Source organism: Pan troglodytes, chromosome 13, assembly GCF_028858775.2.
Source record: "Pan troglodytes isolate AG18354 chromosome 13, NHGRI_mPanTro3-v2.0_pri, whole genome shotgun sequence".
Lineage (NCBI taxonomy): Eukaryota > Metazoa > Chordata > Mammalia > Primates > Hominidae > Pan > Pan troglodytes.
This window is the reverse complement of record NC_072411.2, coordinates 53,700,718-53,719,387: the sequence shown is the minus strand read 5'-3', so window position 1 is coordinate 53,719,387 and position 18,670 is coordinate 53,700,718. Positions and strand designations below refer to the sequence as shown.

Here is an 18,670-nt window from a genome sequence, read left to right as displayed (position 1 = left end):
CAGACTTCCATTAAGTTGGAAATAAGGATGAAATGGAACATACGCCAGTTAGAAGGAAAGCAAAAATCTAAGAGCTGTTACTATATCTCACCAAAGAAATATATAAAATAACCTTAATGTCTGGAGTAAGGAAGCTGGTCAGAAATCTCAAAAACATTGTTTTGGGTAAAACTTTGATGATTTTACATAATGAGGATGACACAGCAAAGAAATGTAACCTTTCTTTTGGTGTTTTAGGTTGAATACAAAGCTGACTACAATAGCTGGATGAAAGGTTGTGGCTGGGTGCCTTTTGGGTCCTTAGAAATGGAAAAGGCAAAGCGAGCTTCAGACATCCTCAATGAGGTAAAGCCACTGGGTGTGTCAGAGGGAGAGTGGTGACTGTGTTGTGTTAAAGCTCTCAAAAGCATGGGCAGTGCTCCTTCATTGCTTCATTCTCAGTCACTGTTGCTGAGGAAAAGAGCTTACCACATGCACGAATTACCCAGGGAGACCAGCACAAACCTTTATATTACCAAAATCATTTATGTTAACCATTCCTTACAGAAATATTTTTAACAATTTTATTAAGGTATAACTTGTTAACCATTTACGTTAACCATTCATTTATGTTAGCCATTCATTATAGAAATATTTTTAACAATTTTATTAAGGTATAACTTGCATACAATAAAAGTAATTCACATTAAGTGTACACTTTGACAAGTTTTAATAAATTCATATAATTGTGCAGTCATCACTGCAATTGAATTTTAAAATGCTGCAATACCCCAAAAAGTTTCCCCCCAAAATTTCAGCTCTCATCTTCAGCCCCAGGCAACCACTGATTTGCATTCTGTCTCTAAAGTTTTATCTTTTCTAGAAATTTATTTTGTATCTGGCTTCTTTCACTTCATGTAATGTTTCTGCTTGTAATTTGGTTTTTTAAAATTATTAAGTAAATCTTTTGTATGGATTTATTAGGTTGGTACAAAAGTAATTGCAGTTTTGACATTAAAAGTAATGGCAAGAACCACAGTTACTTTTGCCCCAGCATAATACACACCACATTGTTATTATTGCTTCACCGGTTGGGGGATATGTGGATGGTTTCTATTTTTTTGTGATTATGAATAATGCAGTTATTATAGAAATCGTCTTTGAAGAATTATTCCATATGTCATATTCTGGTTGGCTTTGAAGTAATGTATAAATTATAATTCAGTGTAAGAAAAAATAGTGATGATCTTGAGGCTCATAAGGCAGCAAGATTATCTGTCCCTCCCCTGTGACAGTTGAAGAGTCTCACTGCTGTCAGGTGAGTACATCCTCAAGGAGGGCAGACTACACAAAGGACAGAGGTGTGGTATGAGGGTTGTCTTCCACGCTCAAGTTTTACTTCTTGTTCGGTGTTTTGTTTTCAATGAAAATCATTTTGTCTGCTCAAAGATCTTCCAGAAGAAAGTTCTGGGTTAGTGGTTTTTAGAAGTCTGAAGCCGAAAGAGTGATGATGCTAACTGGGATGTACAATATGCACAAAGGAAGAGGACTGGGAAAATAAATAGAGACGCATACAGGAATAAGGTAGCTAGAAGTTGCCAGCTCCTAGTGGGCACACCTCCCCAGGGTCTCCTCTGCAGTGCCCCTTCAGCGTTTTGGTGATAACTTACGTACTAACCACATTAAGACTTGCAGAGCAAAAGTCCTGTCTCTCTTAATAATTCCTAGCTGTTGGCCTAGTTCCTCAATTCCTCCTTCCTCAACCGGACACCTTATTGATGCCATTTGCTGATGGAGTAACAGGGAAAAAGAGAACTTGTTTGTGCCATGCAAAGACACTCCAATCTCCTTGCTTGTTTTCTGTTAAACCTTTAGAAAACTTGGTGATGTTTCCAGATTCTGCTTAGCTGAGGGTGTCTTCTTGCATGTCATAGGCAAGAAATTAAGAAAGGAGTCTGTCTGGTTCCTGAGAGCAGTATATGTGTCTGTGCTGTCCCAAACTATCCACAATTAAATGGATTTTTAAAGATATTGACTTTTGCATTGCATTCATCAGGCCAATCAAGAATCTAGTGTTTCTGCATTTTAAAATCATGAAAAACTCTTCCTTTTCGCTTCAAAATAAATTTCAAGGATTTTGACATATTAATCTTCAGTGGAAAACAAGATTGTTTTTCTCTTTTTGATTTGCCAAACAGAAAAAATATCGCCAACATCCAGACACACTCAAGTTTACCTCGATTGAAGATGCTCCAATTACAGTACAGTCTAAAATTAACCAGGCCCAGAGGAGTGATGTAAGTGTTAATGCTATCTATATGTTAATAGATGTTAACTAATACAAATACATTTGTATTTCAAATGTACTGATCACCTCTAGTTATTATACAATATGAAGAGACCCAATTACACAAGCATCTGTAGAATTCCCCAGCTGTTCATTAATAAAGCATGCCTAATTCATATATTTACAGTAATGTATATTGTGCTGACTGTCCTTTTAGCCATTTGACATTTCTTTCTAAGGAAAAGGTAAGAGGGACTTCTTTTAATGACAACAAAAACTACAAGCCTTTTTCTAGGAAAGACCAGAAAGAATGAGTATATCAAATGGGGAGCAGTTATATTTTAAGTCAGAGCTAAAAAAAAAAAAATCATATATAATCAAAACCATCCCTAAGTCCTTTTAATTGCCCACAAAATATAATATAGGTGGTTGGTGTTTTCCACCCTATTACACTTTCCTGAGCTAGGCCCAGAGGTTCCTACTGCAAGTTCCAAGGGATCTTTGCAAAACTGAATAAGCACTGAGACAGTATCCTAAGCAACTGCATGTGTGACCTTGAATGCCTACAGATATTTGCACGTGAATATGCAAATGCACAAAGAGTGTCCTTCCTAAAACCACCTCTGTGAAATATGATCCATTAGGAAATTATTTTCTGGTGCCATTAAATTTTCTTTCTACTTTATTTGTTTGTTTATGCATTTTTTTCTCTTTCAGATCGCTTACAAAGCCAAAGGAGAGGAAATTATTCACAAATACAACCTGCCACCAGACCTGCCCCAGTTCATCCAGGCTAAAGTTAATGCCTACAATATCAGTGAGGTGCGTGGGTGGACTCACGGGCTGATGCGTGTGTCCAGACTTTACTAACACAGTCTCTAAGTTGTACTTAAATGACATTTTTCTTTCAGAATATGTACAAAGCAGACTTGAAAGACTTGAGCAAGAAGGGATATGACCTGAGAACTGATGCGATTCCCATCAGAGCTGCCAAAGCTGCCAGGCAGGCGGCGAGTGACGTAAGTCCAGCTGTGGTCATACATGGGCAACTAGAAAATGTGGGTGGGTGGGCTTGGGGTCTGACGATGACCCAAAAGTCTCCATGCATGCAGTCCCCAATTGGAAGCAAATCTGATTGAAAACTATTTAGGAAATAAAGTTCCCTAAATAGATTTAAATTTTCTGGAGGGAAAGGATTTGTATAACCTTCTACTGATCAGTTCTAATCAAGCCCCCTCATTTAAAATTCTCGTGTATAGTTCTACACTAACTCACATTACTTCTCTTGTGGAGATCCAGAAGTGACTTACCATTTAAGTCATAATAGCCTCCTGATGGTAAAATGTTATCTCAAAACTTTATTAATTTATATGATTTCCTTCTTTCCCTTTCTTCTCCCTTTTTCCTTCGTTACTTCTGTAGACAGGTGAATAGGCCTCAATTTCACCACCTCTAATAGCCAGTCTTTGGGTTCTATTACAGTTAAGAATTTTATTTCTTATCCTATTTATCTTTAACCAAGATGTGAACTGAAGTCATTTTGCTCTTTGAGATTTAAATAAAATTGGCTCAAGCCCCCATCTGTTATTCTATAGGGAGTGGAATCCCCCTCCCCATGATTTCTGTGGAGTCTCCGAGGTTTTTGTTTCTCTGCTTACCTCTGGCTCCTGGCTGGCTTGAGCTCATCTGCGCCCTCCTCCTGCGGGTCTCCTCTTGCTGCTCTGTATGACCCAGAAATGAAACACAACCCCTTCCTTTTGACTTCCCAGAGTCCCAAACACCACTTTACTGATTGTTTGAAATTAGGTTTACATCGCTCCAGTGTAAATATGTGATGATTGAATAACAAATGTCCTCGTTCTGAAATGCCCCTGTCCCACCCAGAAGTTCTCACCCACCCCCTTTCTCTGTGGGTACTTTCCTCCAGCTGCCCCTGCCCCAACTTTCCACGAACCTTCCCTCATGTCTCTGCTTCTCAGTGTCCCACAGTGCCCTCCACATATCTCCGAGGAAGCTCAGTCCCCCTCACTTTGTTATCCAGAGCCAGTTAGTGTTTACCCCCCTCCTGGCTCTGGGTCTCCCTTTGAATATCCAAGGACTTATTAAATTCTACTATCATTAATATTAACATCCTACCACTACTACTAAAAATTCTAAAACTAATTAAATATCCAGCTACTTGTACTCTAGTAGCACAATGTAATTGGTAGAGATTGTGACATATTTATCTTTTCATTTTTCTCTACCAATGTCTAAATGCAAAGGAAGAATATAAAGATCTGTTTTGTTACTGATACAAATTATGGTAATGCCCCATCTCAACCTCACTTGGATAGGCAGAAACAGCTATAGACAATCAAATGGGTTCCATAATACATAACATTTTTATTTTAAGCAGGCTACATTTCAGAGCATATGCAAGTGAATTGTTAATTGTTTGGTTATTGAAGTACAGTAATTTTTGGGAAGCTCAATTACTTCAAATCATGGCCTCATTGTTTAGTAAAACCCTCAAAACTACATTTTAAATTATGCCCACCTTTGTTTACAATAGGTTCAGTACAAAAAAGACTATGAAAAGGCTAAAGGGAAAATGGTTGGCTTCCAAAGTCTTCAAGATGACCCTAAACTGGTTCATTATATGAACGTGGCCAAGATACAATCAGATCGGGAGTATAAAAAAGACTATGAGAAGATAAAAACCAAATACAACACGCCCCATGATATGTTCAATGTCGTGGCGGCTAAGAAAGCCCAGGATGTGGTCAGCAATGTCAACTATAAGCATTCTCTCCATCATTACACCTACTTACCTGACGCCATGGACCTGGAGCTGTCTAAGAACATGATGCAGATACAGAGTGATGTAAGTGTCATTTACTTCTCAAGAAACCCCCCTATTAAGTTCAGAGCCTGCCATGAAAAGAACCCTGTCCTAGGCCCTCACTCCTCTTTTCTCCATTGCTGTAGAACGTCTACAAGGAAGACTACAACAACTGGATGAAAGGCATTGGCTGGATTCCTATTGGCAGTCTCGACGTCGAAAAAGTTAAAAAGGCCGGTGATGCTCTGAATGAAAAGAAGTACAGGCAACATCCAGACACCCTCAAATTTACCAGCATCGTGGACTCCCCAGTTATGGTCCAGGCAAAACAGAACACGAAGCAAGTCAGTGATGTGAGTACAATAAAATAGAGAGGACAGAGGATATGGAGGAAGCTTTTTAGAAAAGTAAACAGCAGCCCAATATTTTTTTTTTCTGGGCCAATATCTTTCCATTTTAAATTATTTTGTTTATTTAATTTTTAAAAAATTACAGTTATGTGTAGTTTGGGCACTAACATTTTCTTCTCTCTTGCTTTTTATCTTCCTTTTTAAAAAAAATGTTCCTTTTTAACTGTCTTTGAAATATTGTGTTATTGAATAAACTTGACATGGTGAAAAAATTCTATTCTAGGACTACACACATACACATGCAAACACATACATACACAGAATTTAAGCTTAAATCCCAGACACTTTATTGTGGCAGATTTGTTGTATTCAATTCCACATTAAGTTTCTCATATTTTCTTTTCATATATAAGACATTAATACAGAGAAGTAATACATATGAATATATGTTTTTGCTCCTAAGAATTCAGCATGCACAATTATCACAGAGACTTTTTAACTTACATCTGATTGAGGTGAGTATCGTTCGCCTGCCTGTCCATGAGCAGCGTCTATGCTCTGGCTAAAGTCAAAGTTTCTAAAGGAAAGTTTGGTATACAGAAGATCAAAAGCATTCACTCGTTTATTTATTTAATGAATGCTTTTTGAACATTTACCATGTGCCAGGCACTGTATTACCTGCCGATGGCATAAAGATGAAATAGATGAGGATTCATGGGATATAGAAATTCACAAGAATGTAGGGTAAAAGCATAAGACAAAGACATGGCTACAAACAGAGCATTGTCATCCAGAGAGACAAATGCCGCAGGAGAGGAAAATGTTAAATACAAGGGAGGTGTCTTGCACACAGGTAACTGCCTACCAGAGTTTCCCAGGCAAGTGAGAGAAGTGAGCATTCCTGGCAAAAGGAACAATATAACAGCAGTAGAAAAGGAATGAACAATATAACAGCAGTAGGAAAGGAATGAAAAAGTGTAAAAGCAAAAGGTTCAGGATTGTAACCTGATTAGTAAGGGACTCGTATGCTAATTTTTAGAGTCTGGATATTAGGGGGTAGGTAAGAAGAGATGTTGAATATGTTTAATCAATGGAGCCACATTATCAGGCCTGTGTTTTAAAAGACAATGCTGGCCCCAAGTGTGGAGACTTTGGAAAGAGGAGAGACTGGAGGTGAGAAGATGAATTAAAAGGCTGTCACCGAAATCCAAAGAAGGCTTAATTGGACTGAAGCTAAGGCAGTAGCAATGGCAGAGAAGGAGCTGTGTAGAAGGTCGAATTCATGAATCTGTCATTGCTTAGATATTGTTCTTAAAGGCAATGAGGACTTAGAGGTAACTCTTTGGGTCCTAGAAGAAATTATTTATTATTTGGGGATTAATTTAGCTATTAGCCATGTCAGATTTTATCTTGGGTACATGCATACCAGTTTACATGTCATATTCCATATAGTCATGCCTTGGAAATAAGGATATATATGAGAAATGAGAATTATGAGATTGAAAATCTACTTGTGATTCTGGCTCTATTTTAGTTTTAGGAACTAAGTAATATATTTCTAATACCAGGAGGAGGATGCAGTAAGATTTCTGCATCACATACTTTGACATCTTTCAGTCAAAAGTGTATATAATTCTTTAAAGTAACAACATAGGGCAAATATGAAATAGTGAGCCTTTTGAGTATACTAGATTCATGTATAAGCACCTCTACATTATGAGGAAATTATTGTATGCTTTCACTGATACAATTATAATTTGGAAAGTTTTTAGCAGAAGTGAAAAACTTATTCTAACTACTACTTTCTCTCTAGGGATAAAAAAATAGAAACTAACAAAAGTGGAAGAGCTATTAACTCACAGGCAAATAATAAATTGATTTGGCTTTGGTGAATTCTATTATTCTTGCTAGGGTTTCATGGTTGAATTTACCTTCCATTCATCTTGGGCAGTGAACAATTTCTATTTTCTTAAGGATTTTTTCTCCTATTTTAACACACAAGACTTGTTGGTATTAAAGATAATAAGATGCTTGTTTTATTTAAAAAAATAGGAAAATGCCTTTAATGATTTTTAACACTAGAAAATCATGGGTGATTGTGCTAAAAATAACTCTTTAAAGCAAACAATTAATAGATTTTCCTTTTTGCACTATGTGAAATGCATTTTATTGCAGATCTTATACAAGGCTAAAGGAGAAGATGTGAAACATAAATACACCATGAGTCCTGATCTTCCTCAGTTTCTCCAGGCCAAGTGCAATGCTTACAATATAAGTGACGTAAGTAGGGTCTTTGCTGGGATGTGAAATTCGGACCTGACAATAAAATCATAGACTTTAAGAGTAGGATGGTGCCTTGACAATTTATTTAGGCCCATTTCTCACAAATCCCCTACTGGAACATATCCCATAAGGATGGTTCTTTACCTCTTCAGTTGGCCTTTTCAAGTGTAGGACAATTTTAAAGGACATAACATTCTTCTCTATGTAGAGCTCATCATCTATTCCCCTAAAACTTCACTTGGTTTTCCTAGTTTTGCATGTGGGGGAGGTTATTATCCTCCAGAAACATAAGAATAAATGAGCTCCCTTTTAAAATAACAACCCTACAATTTCTAAACCTGACCACCAGGTCTTCTCTTGACGTTCCTTTCATGAGAATGAACAACTTCATTGTCTCTAGTTGGTCCTCACATACCATGGTTTCCAGAACCTTTATTTGTTTTTCTCTGGATCCAGTCTTTCAATATTCCTCTCTTCAATATGTGTCAAAACCAGATGTAGGTGAATAATTAGTGCAGAGTCCAAAGATCTCATGCTACACACAGTGTGACACTTTGCCAATGTGATTTCCTAAAGCAGTATGTGCTATGGGGGATTCCTTCAACTTCTGTCTGGAAAAGAACAAAACAATCCCAGCAGTTGAGGAATCACTTACAGATGCTGACATTCTGTTTGCTTTTCTGTCCAGGTCTGTTATAAACGGGATTGGCATGACTTAATAGCCAAGGGCAACAATGTGCTGGGCGATGCTATTCCCATCACTGCAGCCAAGGCATCGAGAAACATTGCCAGTGATGTGAGTACAAATTTTAGGTGAAGTTTAGGTGTTTGCCTTTTTGAAAAGTAATCAAATGCTTGTTTAAATTGATACCTTATTGAAAGAAATATGTTAAATTAATGGCATTTAAATTCTCAAAATATTGTTTGGAAAACCTGTCACTTTTAGAAACATTTTTGTGGTTCTTTTGAGTTGACCCCACTTGGTAGAGCTGTCATAAATCTGACAGTGGCTTTCTCCTTTGATTCATAGCCCGAATTACCTTCACTGACACATTTCCCTGACAGCCCACATTTATTTTCAGTGGGAACACCCTGACTTACATTACCACATTAAATTCAAATGACTGCCTGCATTATAATTGTATTAAAAAGATTGAAAAGATGTTATATAAAATGTACAGATTTTTATAAACCAAAGAGGGAAAACTCCACTTTTTTAGGATATAATTTTGATTCATGTAAATTGATGTCCATTTCCTGTAACAGAAAAAGTATACACTTCTACTCCTTTCCATCTTTGAAAAACAAAATTTTGGCCGGGCATGGTGGCTCACGCCTGGCCAAAATTTCAGAAGGGCGGATCACGAGGTCAGGAGATCGAATGGTGGCGGGCGCCTGTAGTCCCAGCTGCTAGGGAGGCTGAGGCCCGAGAATGGCGTGAACCCGGGAGGCGGAGCTTGCAGTGAGCCGAGATTGCGCCACTGCACTCCAGCCTGGGCGACAGAGGGAGACTCCATCTCAAAAAAAAAAAGAAAAGAAAAAGAAAAAAAAAAAAAGAAAAAGAAAAATTTTTAGAAAGCATGCATGCCCTGCAGAGTTCACTGTTACATGCTATCCCAGGGAATAAAATCTTGGTTTGAGAAAAGAGAAGAAAGAAACCAACCAGGTATACAGACCACATAGGAAATAGAGGTGTAAAAACTCTGCTACTTTCCTTGTAGGAATGATACTGAAAACATCTTCCTCGGAGGTCTGCACACAATGCACATCACTATGAAATACATTTCTAGTTTAAGTAGAAAGTGAAAGTCTACAGTATAACTTTATTCTTTTTTTTCTTTTTTTTTTTAGCACTTACACAGTGATTTTTCACATGTTAGAAATTACTTGACGATCCTTTTGCCTGCTAAACTCTTATTTATGAATTAAGGCTTAAATAGCAGGAGCTGAAAGTCTGCAGGGTTTAAGTGGATTTGAATTCTCTTGCATAACAGTTGAGGTTCTGACCTGTTACAAGATTGCTCAATCTATATCCCATTGCTGATTCCAGCAGTGAGAGGCTTTGGACAGCAGAACTTTTTCCATTAGGTTTTTATTGATGGGAAAACCCCACAGCAGGTCCTTACTGTGGCTTCTTAATTTATTTGCAGCTATTTCAGCAGTGAGCTTGGAAAGCAGCTGCTGATAAAAGGAGTCAGTGAAGGCCCAGCTATCCTATAGCTGGCACTCATATTTGTGATGTAAATAACATATTAAATAGAAACCTATGAAACCCTATGAAACCAAGAGATATTGGCCTTATATTTAGAATGTGTCATGTTCATATTAAGTGTGAAAATTCAGTTTGTTTAAAATAAAGTTCCACATGTAAATTATCTGTAGGAGTCATAGCAAAGAAAATAAACTGATCTTGAATTTATCGTGACACTCACTTGTAACTCCAATATATGTTTTCACTGAACTTTTTGGAGGGGGTTGTGGTTTGCATTTTTTGTACACTCTTGAGAAAGTCACAAAGCTCTGAGTGTCTTTATGTGTGAAAGTAATTGCAGCACTAATGCCATCAATGCCTAGGACTTTGCTAACCCAATTCTGCCTCCACAGTATAAATACAAGGAAGCTTATGAGAAGTCAAAGGGAAAGCATGTGGGTTTCAGAAGCCTCCAGGATGATCCCAAGCTGGTCCACTATATGAATGTGGCAAAGCTGCAGTCTGATCGTGAATACAAGAAGAACTATGAGAACACCAAAACCAGCTACCATACCCCTGGGGACATGGTTAGCATCACAGCTGCAAAGATGGCCCAGGATGTCGCTACCAATGTCAACTACAAACAGCCATTGCATCATTACACATACCTACCTGATGCCATGAGTCTTGAGCATACGAGGAATGTCAATCAAATTCAGAGTGATGTAAGTATGTGTAACAACAGACCCAGAGATGTTTGCACTTAAAGGATGATCACTTCTCGCTTTTATTAGACTTCATACTACAGTAAGCTATTTGACAAATGCACTTTAGAATAAACAACCATTACTGAAAGACTACCAAAGGCATGGTAGACAAGCTGTTTTTGCCTGCTTTCTGTGCTTATATCATAATTATTGATGTTGTCTTTATTAACATATGGATGAAAGATAAAACTATATTCCACTAACTATGAGAGCCACTTTGATTCACAGCAAGAGGAGATGGGTATTCCTGATGGGTTGGCTGCAATGGTGATAGATACAAAATGCAAAAATAGAAGAATTTTCTATCCTTCCTGAATTTGGGAAAGGTGTTTTTTTTTTTCCTTTATTAACTCAAGGTCACAATGTCATCCATGTAAATCTCTGTAATGAGTCATCTAAAATTAACCAGGAAGGTTTTGTGCTTGCAACATGATTGATGGAGAGTTGCATGGAAAGGTGTTTAACATTCAGAGCCTCTCCTGCTGCAGGAGCCAGATTTCTGTTAGAATTGTCCTCTGTAAAGGAAAGAAGTGTTATACATTTATTGGCACTCGATAAAAATATTGCTCCCCAGATGAGCTCAAGCATAGCCTAGGTGGACAGTATGGATGTAATTTAGTTTTGAAGTCTTCAGTGGAATCAAAGGAAAGCCCAATTTATTGTCAAAAGTGACAAAATACTTTTTAGCAGCACCCATAGTGACCTGGATTCCCCTCTGTGTTGCATAATGCACTCTAAAGCATGATCATTTCTCTCTATTTTATTAGGCTTCATAATACAGTAAGTGACTTGAAAAAAATGCTTTAAGATAAACAACCATTATAGAAAGTACCAATTTATTGTCAAAAGTGACAAAATTTTTTTTAGCAGTACCCATGAAAATATGTGACCTAGATTCCCTTCTGTGTTGTATAATGCACTCTAACAACAGAACAGCTTCTTCTTATTACCACACTCCAGATAAGCTCTGTGACAGACAGTCAGACATGAGCATGCTGAAGAGTTGCTATTCATTTCCCTTGGATAGAATTGCAGATCCCAGAAACATCCCTTGAATATTCTCCAGGGTATCTTCTCATATTAGCTTACCCTTTTACAGAATGTGTATAAAGACGAGTATAACAGCTTCTTGAAGGGCATCGGATGGATCCCTATTGGTTCCCTGGAGGTGGAGAAGGTCAAGAAAGCAGGCGATGCATTAAATGAGAGGAAGTATCGACAGCACCCAGATACCATCAAGTTCACAAGCGTGCCTGATTCCATGGGCATGGTGTTGGCTCAGCATAACACAAAGCAGCTAAGTGATGTGAGTGCTTTCCTTTCAAAATGATTTGCCCGTAAATAACCACACGTGTCTGAGCCGCTCCTCCATCCTTCTTAATTCAATGTGTGAGGATACATCTGTGTTAGCAAATAAACTGCTTTCATAGGTATGGGAGAAAGGGCTGCCTTTTGAGGCAACTGGGATCTTGAACATGGGAAAAACAGGGAGATGAAAATGGGGGACTATTCCAAATTTGCTTTGTTTTCCAAACGTAGAGAGCCTGTGCTATTCATAAGCGGATATGCATTATACATATGAAATAACATTATTACTATTATTATCTGTGGCTCTGTATGAATTGCAAAACAAGCTATTTATTGCTCTTGGTTGCAATATTTCTACCTAGCCACATAGGGAAGAGGCATAATATCCTAATCCCCTCGCATAATAGCTCCATGTTCTGAGAGGCAATCTTAGAATGAGGCCTCTAGGGAGGAGATAAGCAGTTTATTTGCAGTCATCTGGGATCTCATTCTGAGACCACGTCTGTATGGACTCTTACACCGTGGACTCATACCACGTCTGTATGTCTCATTCTGAGACACGTCTGTATGGACTCTTATTCTTTCTGTCAGAAGCTAATTACAATGCTCAGGGCCTCACATGACTTGTTAATTTTAGAGTTCTGTTAAAATGCCTCCACCAGAAAGAGACGGGTAAGTAAAAAGCAAAGAGACTTTTTGTATTTTAGCCCCAGATTTTGGAAGGTGGGGAAATGCTTTGCTTGCCTTGGATTTGAAGATCTATGGATTTTAGCTCCTGCCCCCACATTATCACAGATGTCTAAGGGTTAATTCTATCTTAGGAGTAATAACTGGTGTCAATTCTTTTTCTTTTGTACTGAGCGATATGTCACTTCTCATGGTGTTTTTCCAGTTAGCTAGGCAAACTGTACACTCACTATATAAAGTCTTCCACATCACAATAAATGCCATCAACATCTACCTCGTTACTCAAGCTGGAAACTTGGCAGTCACGGTTAACACCTCCCTGTGTGAACTCCCACATCCAGTACCTCTGCTGAGTCAGCTTCCTAAATATCTCTCAGCCAGTCTGCTCTCAAATGCCACCAACCCTACTTCCAGCTTCTGTATGGCTTGTGTGGACAACTGCAATAACCTGTTATCTGGACTCCCTGCCTGAGGTCTCAAACAATCACAAGAGCCTGTCTTAAAACACGAATCAAATCATGTCCCTCTTATGTGTAAAACCTCTTAGGAATTTCTTGAATGTGAAGTGAAATCCAAACTCATCAACTTGACAAAAGACCCTCCTCTCTGTGGCCCTTCTGCACCTTCTGTCTAATACTGCTCCACCCCCACGTCTACCCAGGCACATTCCAGCCCTGTGACTTGGACTGCTTTCATTTCCTCAAGGTGGCCAGGCCATTTCCAGCCTCAGGTCCCGAACACTCTTCCTCTGCCCCTCTCTCTAAGTTTGAGCGTAAATGTTACCTCTGCAGAGTGGCTTTACTGACCATCCTTGTTTCTTTGCTACAATGATTCCATTGACAACACATCACAAATTCTAGTGATAGTTTGTAGTTTACATGTTTTATATCTGTCCTTTCTATTGGACAGTAAGCTCCAACAGGACAGATCTGCCTTCCTCACCTCTTTAAACACAGAACTTACCACCCTGCCTGGCCCACAGTGCTGTCCAATAAATACTGGTAGAATGGGAACATAAATGCATCTACCAGGGCCCCTCCCTTATGACAGAGTAGGCATTTGTCTCGTAAATGGAAAACACAAATGATAGCCTTCCGTTTTAAAGGAGTCTCTGCTTGATGAAATTTATATTATGTCAGCTAATGATATGTGCATGCTGTCTCCTTTGTTTTTAGTTGAACTACAAGGTGGAGGGAGAGAAACTGAAGCACAAGTATACTATTGACCCCGAATTGCCTCAGTTTATTCAAGCCAAAGTCAACGCCCTCAACATGAGTGATGTGAGTATTTGGCCCAGTGCTAATATTGCGTATGCGGGCCTCTCCTTTCTGGTTCTTTGCAACTCTTGCCCTGAGAATTGTAGGGGGGGCAATTCAGTGTGGACCCTGAGCCTCCACATTAAACCCTTAACCATGCAACATGAGCCTAGGGGGCTGCAATAAAATTTTGCTTAATACAGGCTTTTCCAAACTATGGGCTGTGACTTATTAGTGGGTTGTAAAGTCAGTCAAGTAAGTCGTGTCCCATTTAAAAAAAAATGGAACATGAGACAGACAAGATTGGAAAACACAAGAGTGTCTAGTCTGTAGTATGGAAAATATTGCTTTTTACAACTTTTAATTATTTATTAAAACATCCAAAAAGGTTTAGTTTTCTTCACAAAATCTTTTTTTGTATGTAACTAGCCTTTCTCTTGAGTAGTCTAGACATCTAATTGGTGGTAATGTTTAAATCCACTATTATGAATTGTTTCCTTTTTTAAAAAAAGGATATTGATAAATCTTAATTTAAAAACATAATAAAACTTGGATTAAATTGTTAATTTTTTAAAAGATGGCTTATTCATTCTTTCCAATGTTTTTAGGCTCTGTTTCATATCCAACTATACATTCCTGTGCTTTTGTTTCATTAAGGGGAAAGACTTTTCTAAGTAATATTTAAGCATTAAGATCAATTAAAGCTGAGTTGTACTACATCTGGATTTTTAGTTTTAGTATTCATATCTTCCTATAAGCTTGAAATGCTTCATTACAAGAAACGTTTTTCCAAAAGTATTATATATTTATTATAGAAAAGTTGGAAAATATAGAAAATTATGAAAAATAAATGAAAACCTTCTGTTATCCAACAGTCAAAGCATTACCTTTCTGTTGCTTTGTTATGCAAGCATATACATTTTTTGATCAGTTGAGATTATACTGTGTATACAGTTTACTGATCCTTTTAAGTAAAATCAATTATATACATAAAAGACAAACTAATAGTCCTAACTTCATAGATTGTCTTAATAGAAAGGGATCTATTACGACATGTTTTATAAGAAACATTTTGGCATTCTGTTCCATTCCTCTTTTAATGATGTCAAATAATAAAATAACCTCTACTTTTTTGAAGGCTCATTATAAAGCAGATTGGAAGAAAACCATTGCCAAGGGCTATGATTTGAGACCAGATGCCATCCCAATTGTTGCTGCAAAAAGTTCAAGGAATATTGCTAGTGATGTAAGTCTAACTTAAAAGTAGGAAACTTTCTGTCTATCTAAAAGACTTCAGGAGTTCAAGACCAGCCTGGGCAACATAGCAAGACCCTGTCTCTACAGAAATAAAAAAAAAATTAGCCAGATGTGGTGGCGTGTACCTGTAGTTCCAACTATTTGAGAGGCTGAGATGGGAGGATCTCTTTAACCCAGGAGTTTGAAGCTGCAGTGAGCAGCCTGGGTGATAGAGTGAGATCCCGTCTCTAAAAAAGAAAAAAAAAAAAATCTATATGTGATGTATAAGATTGCATCAACTACATAAAGAAGCAAGTAAAGAAATTATAATATAAAAATATTTCCTAAAATCCTAATTGCCAATTACGTTATTTATATTGCCTCACTTAAAATATTTTTCACATATTTAAAAGCTTAATAAAGTTTTAGAAGAAAATTCTTTTTTAAAAACTGTGAAGTACTTAAAACTTTCATTAGTATCATTGTTATGAACTTAAAAACCACTTTTTATTTGGATTTTGTCATGAAAAAAGTCATGATATACTAAAATATCACTAAATTAGAAAAGTCTCCAAGTATTTTAAAATAATTCAGTGTTTTAATTTTATAATTTCCATGAAGAAAAAAAATCCATGGAAATAGAAATATGGAAAACCAGAAAAAATATTTTGCTAATTCTTTCTGGTTTTTCGTATTTCTATTTCCATGGATTATATAACAGGATTTTAGTTAATTACATAACAGGATTTTAGTTAATTTTTTTTTACAAATTAAGTTATATTCCTATATGAATTGACATAATAAATGCCTTGATAGAGAAAAAAGGCATTAATTTCAAGATTAATACACTAATTTGTATTAGGGCTGAAATTTACGCATACAAATACTTTTTAAGGTAATACAAATTAATAATGGAAATATAGTCATAAAAAAGCATACATTGACCAGACATGGTGGCTCACACGTCTAATCCTAGCACTTTGGGAAGCTGAGGAGGGAGGGCCCCAGAGGCTGCAGGGAGTCATGACTGCACCATTGCACTCTAGCCTGGGGGACAGAGCAAGACCCTGTCTCAACAAAAAAACCAAAAAAACAAAAAAAGCATACATCAAATGCTTCATAAGCCAACTTCTCAGGAACCTTTGAGTATATTCAAATAATCTACTTATGAAGAGTATTAATATAAACTATTCCATTATTCCATTTTTAATGATCTCCAGGGCAGGTCTCAAGATGAGCCATTAAAAATATTTTGCTAATTGTTTATTTTAAAATACAAAAAAAACTTCGATGTTACCTAGATTCAGACTGAAGTTGGCTTTTGCTTAATTTGTTGTATAAATTCAGTTTATATCAGACTTCTATGCTAGCTAACTTCTGTTTGCCCTTTGTTTTCAAATAGTGCAAATATAAGGAGGCCTACGAGAAAGCCAAAGGCAAGCAAGTTGGATTTCTCAGTCTTCAGGATGATCCTAAACTGGTTCACTACATGAATGTGGCCAAAATCCAGTCTGATCGTGAGTACAAAAAGGGCTATGAAGCCAGCAAGACCAAGTACCACACACCTCTGGATATGGTCAGTGTGACAGCTGCAAAGAAATCTCAGGAGGTTGCCACCAACGCCAACTACAGACAGTCATACCACCACTACACTCTCCTGCCTGATGCCTTGAATGTGGAGCACTCCAGGAATGCCATGCAGATTCAGAGCGATGTATGTACTGGTTACCAAGTTGTTATCCATTTCTAATGGGTGGGAGGGAAAAACAGGAGCCACTTACTCCATCCCACACCTGGCTGCACTCACTGTAATTAAGGATTCCCTCCAGAACTCAGAGTTTTAGGATTTCACTCATTTGAACTATAGGTGGCTTTGTTGTTAATTTTATGTATATGCATACAAATATATTTCAAATGTTGGTATTAGACCCAAACATATGATGTTGTCTATGAAAAATTAGGAGGCTCAAATAGATGTTATATAATTTTCCTTCCAGTGCAAAATTCTGTTAATTTTTCATTTATTTTCCTCAAGAAAGTTAACTTGTTAAAGGAATTGCTGGGTCAGGATTTCCTGCTCAAAACCACTATGAATGCAATTACTTTTTTAATTAATTTCTTCTGAAAGACTGTAGGGAGTAAAAAGCAGATTATTCTCCCCCTCCCAGCTTCTCTATTTCTTTTTGATTGTAAGTAAATCACATAGCCAAAGAAACCCAAGCCCTGACTCTTTCTGAAATGAAATTTTTTTTCTCACTGTAAAGAATCTGTACAAATCTGACTTCACCAATTGGATGAAAGGGATTGGCTGGGTGCCCATAGAGTCCCTGGAGGTGGAGAAGGCAAAGAAAGCAGGAGAGATTCTTAGTGAGAAGAAGTATCGCCAGCACCCCGAGAAGCTGAAGTTCACGTACGCCATGGACACAATGGAACAGGCACTTAACAAGAGTAACAAACTGAACATGGACAAGGTAAGGACTCACCTGCCAGCCTCGCCCAGGGAACCCTCATGGTGTTCATGCCATTGAGCCTGGCAGTGCCCCCATCGTCTCCTACAGTGTTTCTTTCTGATCGTCTTGGTGCTGGTGGTGGGAGGGGGACTCTATTGCTTCCATCATGTTTAGAGCATTCTCTTTCATAGTGACCCCTCAGATCATCTCTCAACAGCATGTTAAGAATGTGACAGAACCACAAAACTCCACATGGTTGTGCGGTGGGGGCAAGATGGTATTTGGTGCTTTGGTGGTAGAGGGTTGCCTTATTCAACAATTTTTTTCTCATTGTGTATTTAGTTTACTTGGTCCATCTTTTTGTTATTTCATCCATTTTCTAATATCCATTTAACCTCTTTTACCATGGAGTTGCAAATCTCTTCCTCTTGCTAGCATTGGGTCAAACTTGTCCTGCTGTAAAATCATGCACCTGACTTTTTATTGCAGAGGCTCTACACTGAAAAATGGAACAAGGACAAGGCCACCATTCATGTCATGCCTGACACACCGGATATTTTACTCTCCAGAGTAAACCAAATCACCATGAGTGATGTAAGTAGGTTAACAACAGCAAAAGCTGGGGAGAAGGTTAAAGGGAACTGATACTTATGTCTGCATTCTACATACCAACCACTTTGTAGTCAGGACCTCTATTCTAACCCCAATAACAAGATGCTGTTGTTTTTCTATTTTATTGTTTAGAAACTGTACAAAGCTGGCTGGGAAGAAGAAAAGAAGAAAGGATATGACCTGAGGCCTGATGCCATTGCAATAAAGGCTGCAAGAGCCTCTAGAGACATTGCCAGTGATGTAAGTGCTTCCACTGGGCCTTTTTGGGGTTGAGCAAGTAAGAACAAATGCGCTAAGCTTGTGTGTATGTAGGAGCAGTGGTCAGCTCCATTCAGTGTTGGTGGGAATGCCATCCCATGTGACACAAGACACCTCCCTTCACCCCATCCAAGTACCCTCTAATCATCTGTTCATTATTTAATGTAAGTAGTGACTGAGTC

The 18,670-nt window shown here is 37.9% G+C and overlaps 1 protein-coding gene across 21 annotated transcripts in view; it reads left to right on the top strand.

Moving 5' to 3' along the window:
• NEB (nebulin) overlaps positions 1-18,670 on the top strand; it is a 244,262-nt gene that overhangs the window by 44,741 nt on the left and 180,851 nt on the right. For all 21 annotated transcript variants that reach the window (XM_054679823.2, XM_054679822.2, XM_063791165.1 and 18 more), the window contains 16 exons: positions 238-345; positions 2,178-2,276; positions 2,984-3,088; positions 3,178-3,285; positions 4,821-5,132; positions 5,237-5,443; positions 7,616-7,720; positions 8,412-8,519; positions 10,328-10,639; positions 11,781-11,987; positions 13,852-13,956; positions 15,071-15,178; positions 16,571-16,882; positions 17,433-17,639; positions 18,108-18,212; positions 18,363-18,470. In XM_054679823.2, coding sequence (XP_054535798.1) covers positions 238-345; positions 2,178-2,276; positions 2,984-3,088; positions 3,178-3,285; positions 4,821-5,132; positions 5,237-5,443; positions 7,616-7,720; positions 8,412-8,519; positions 10,328-10,639; positions 11,781-11,987; positions 13,852-13,956; positions 15,071-15,178; positions 16,571-16,882; positions 17,433-17,639; positions 18,108-18,212; positions 18,363-18,470 — 2,616 coding nt within the window. The remainder of the gene's footprint in view (positions 1-237; positions 346-2,177; positions 2,277-2,983; positions 3,089-3,177; positions 3,286-4,820; positions 5,133-5,236; positions 5,444-7,615; positions 7,721-8,411; positions 8,520-10,327; positions 10,640-11,780; positions 11,988-13,851; positions 13,957-15,070; positions 15,179-16,570; positions 16,883-17,432; positions 17,640-18,107; positions 18,213-18,362; positions 18,471-18,670) is intronic.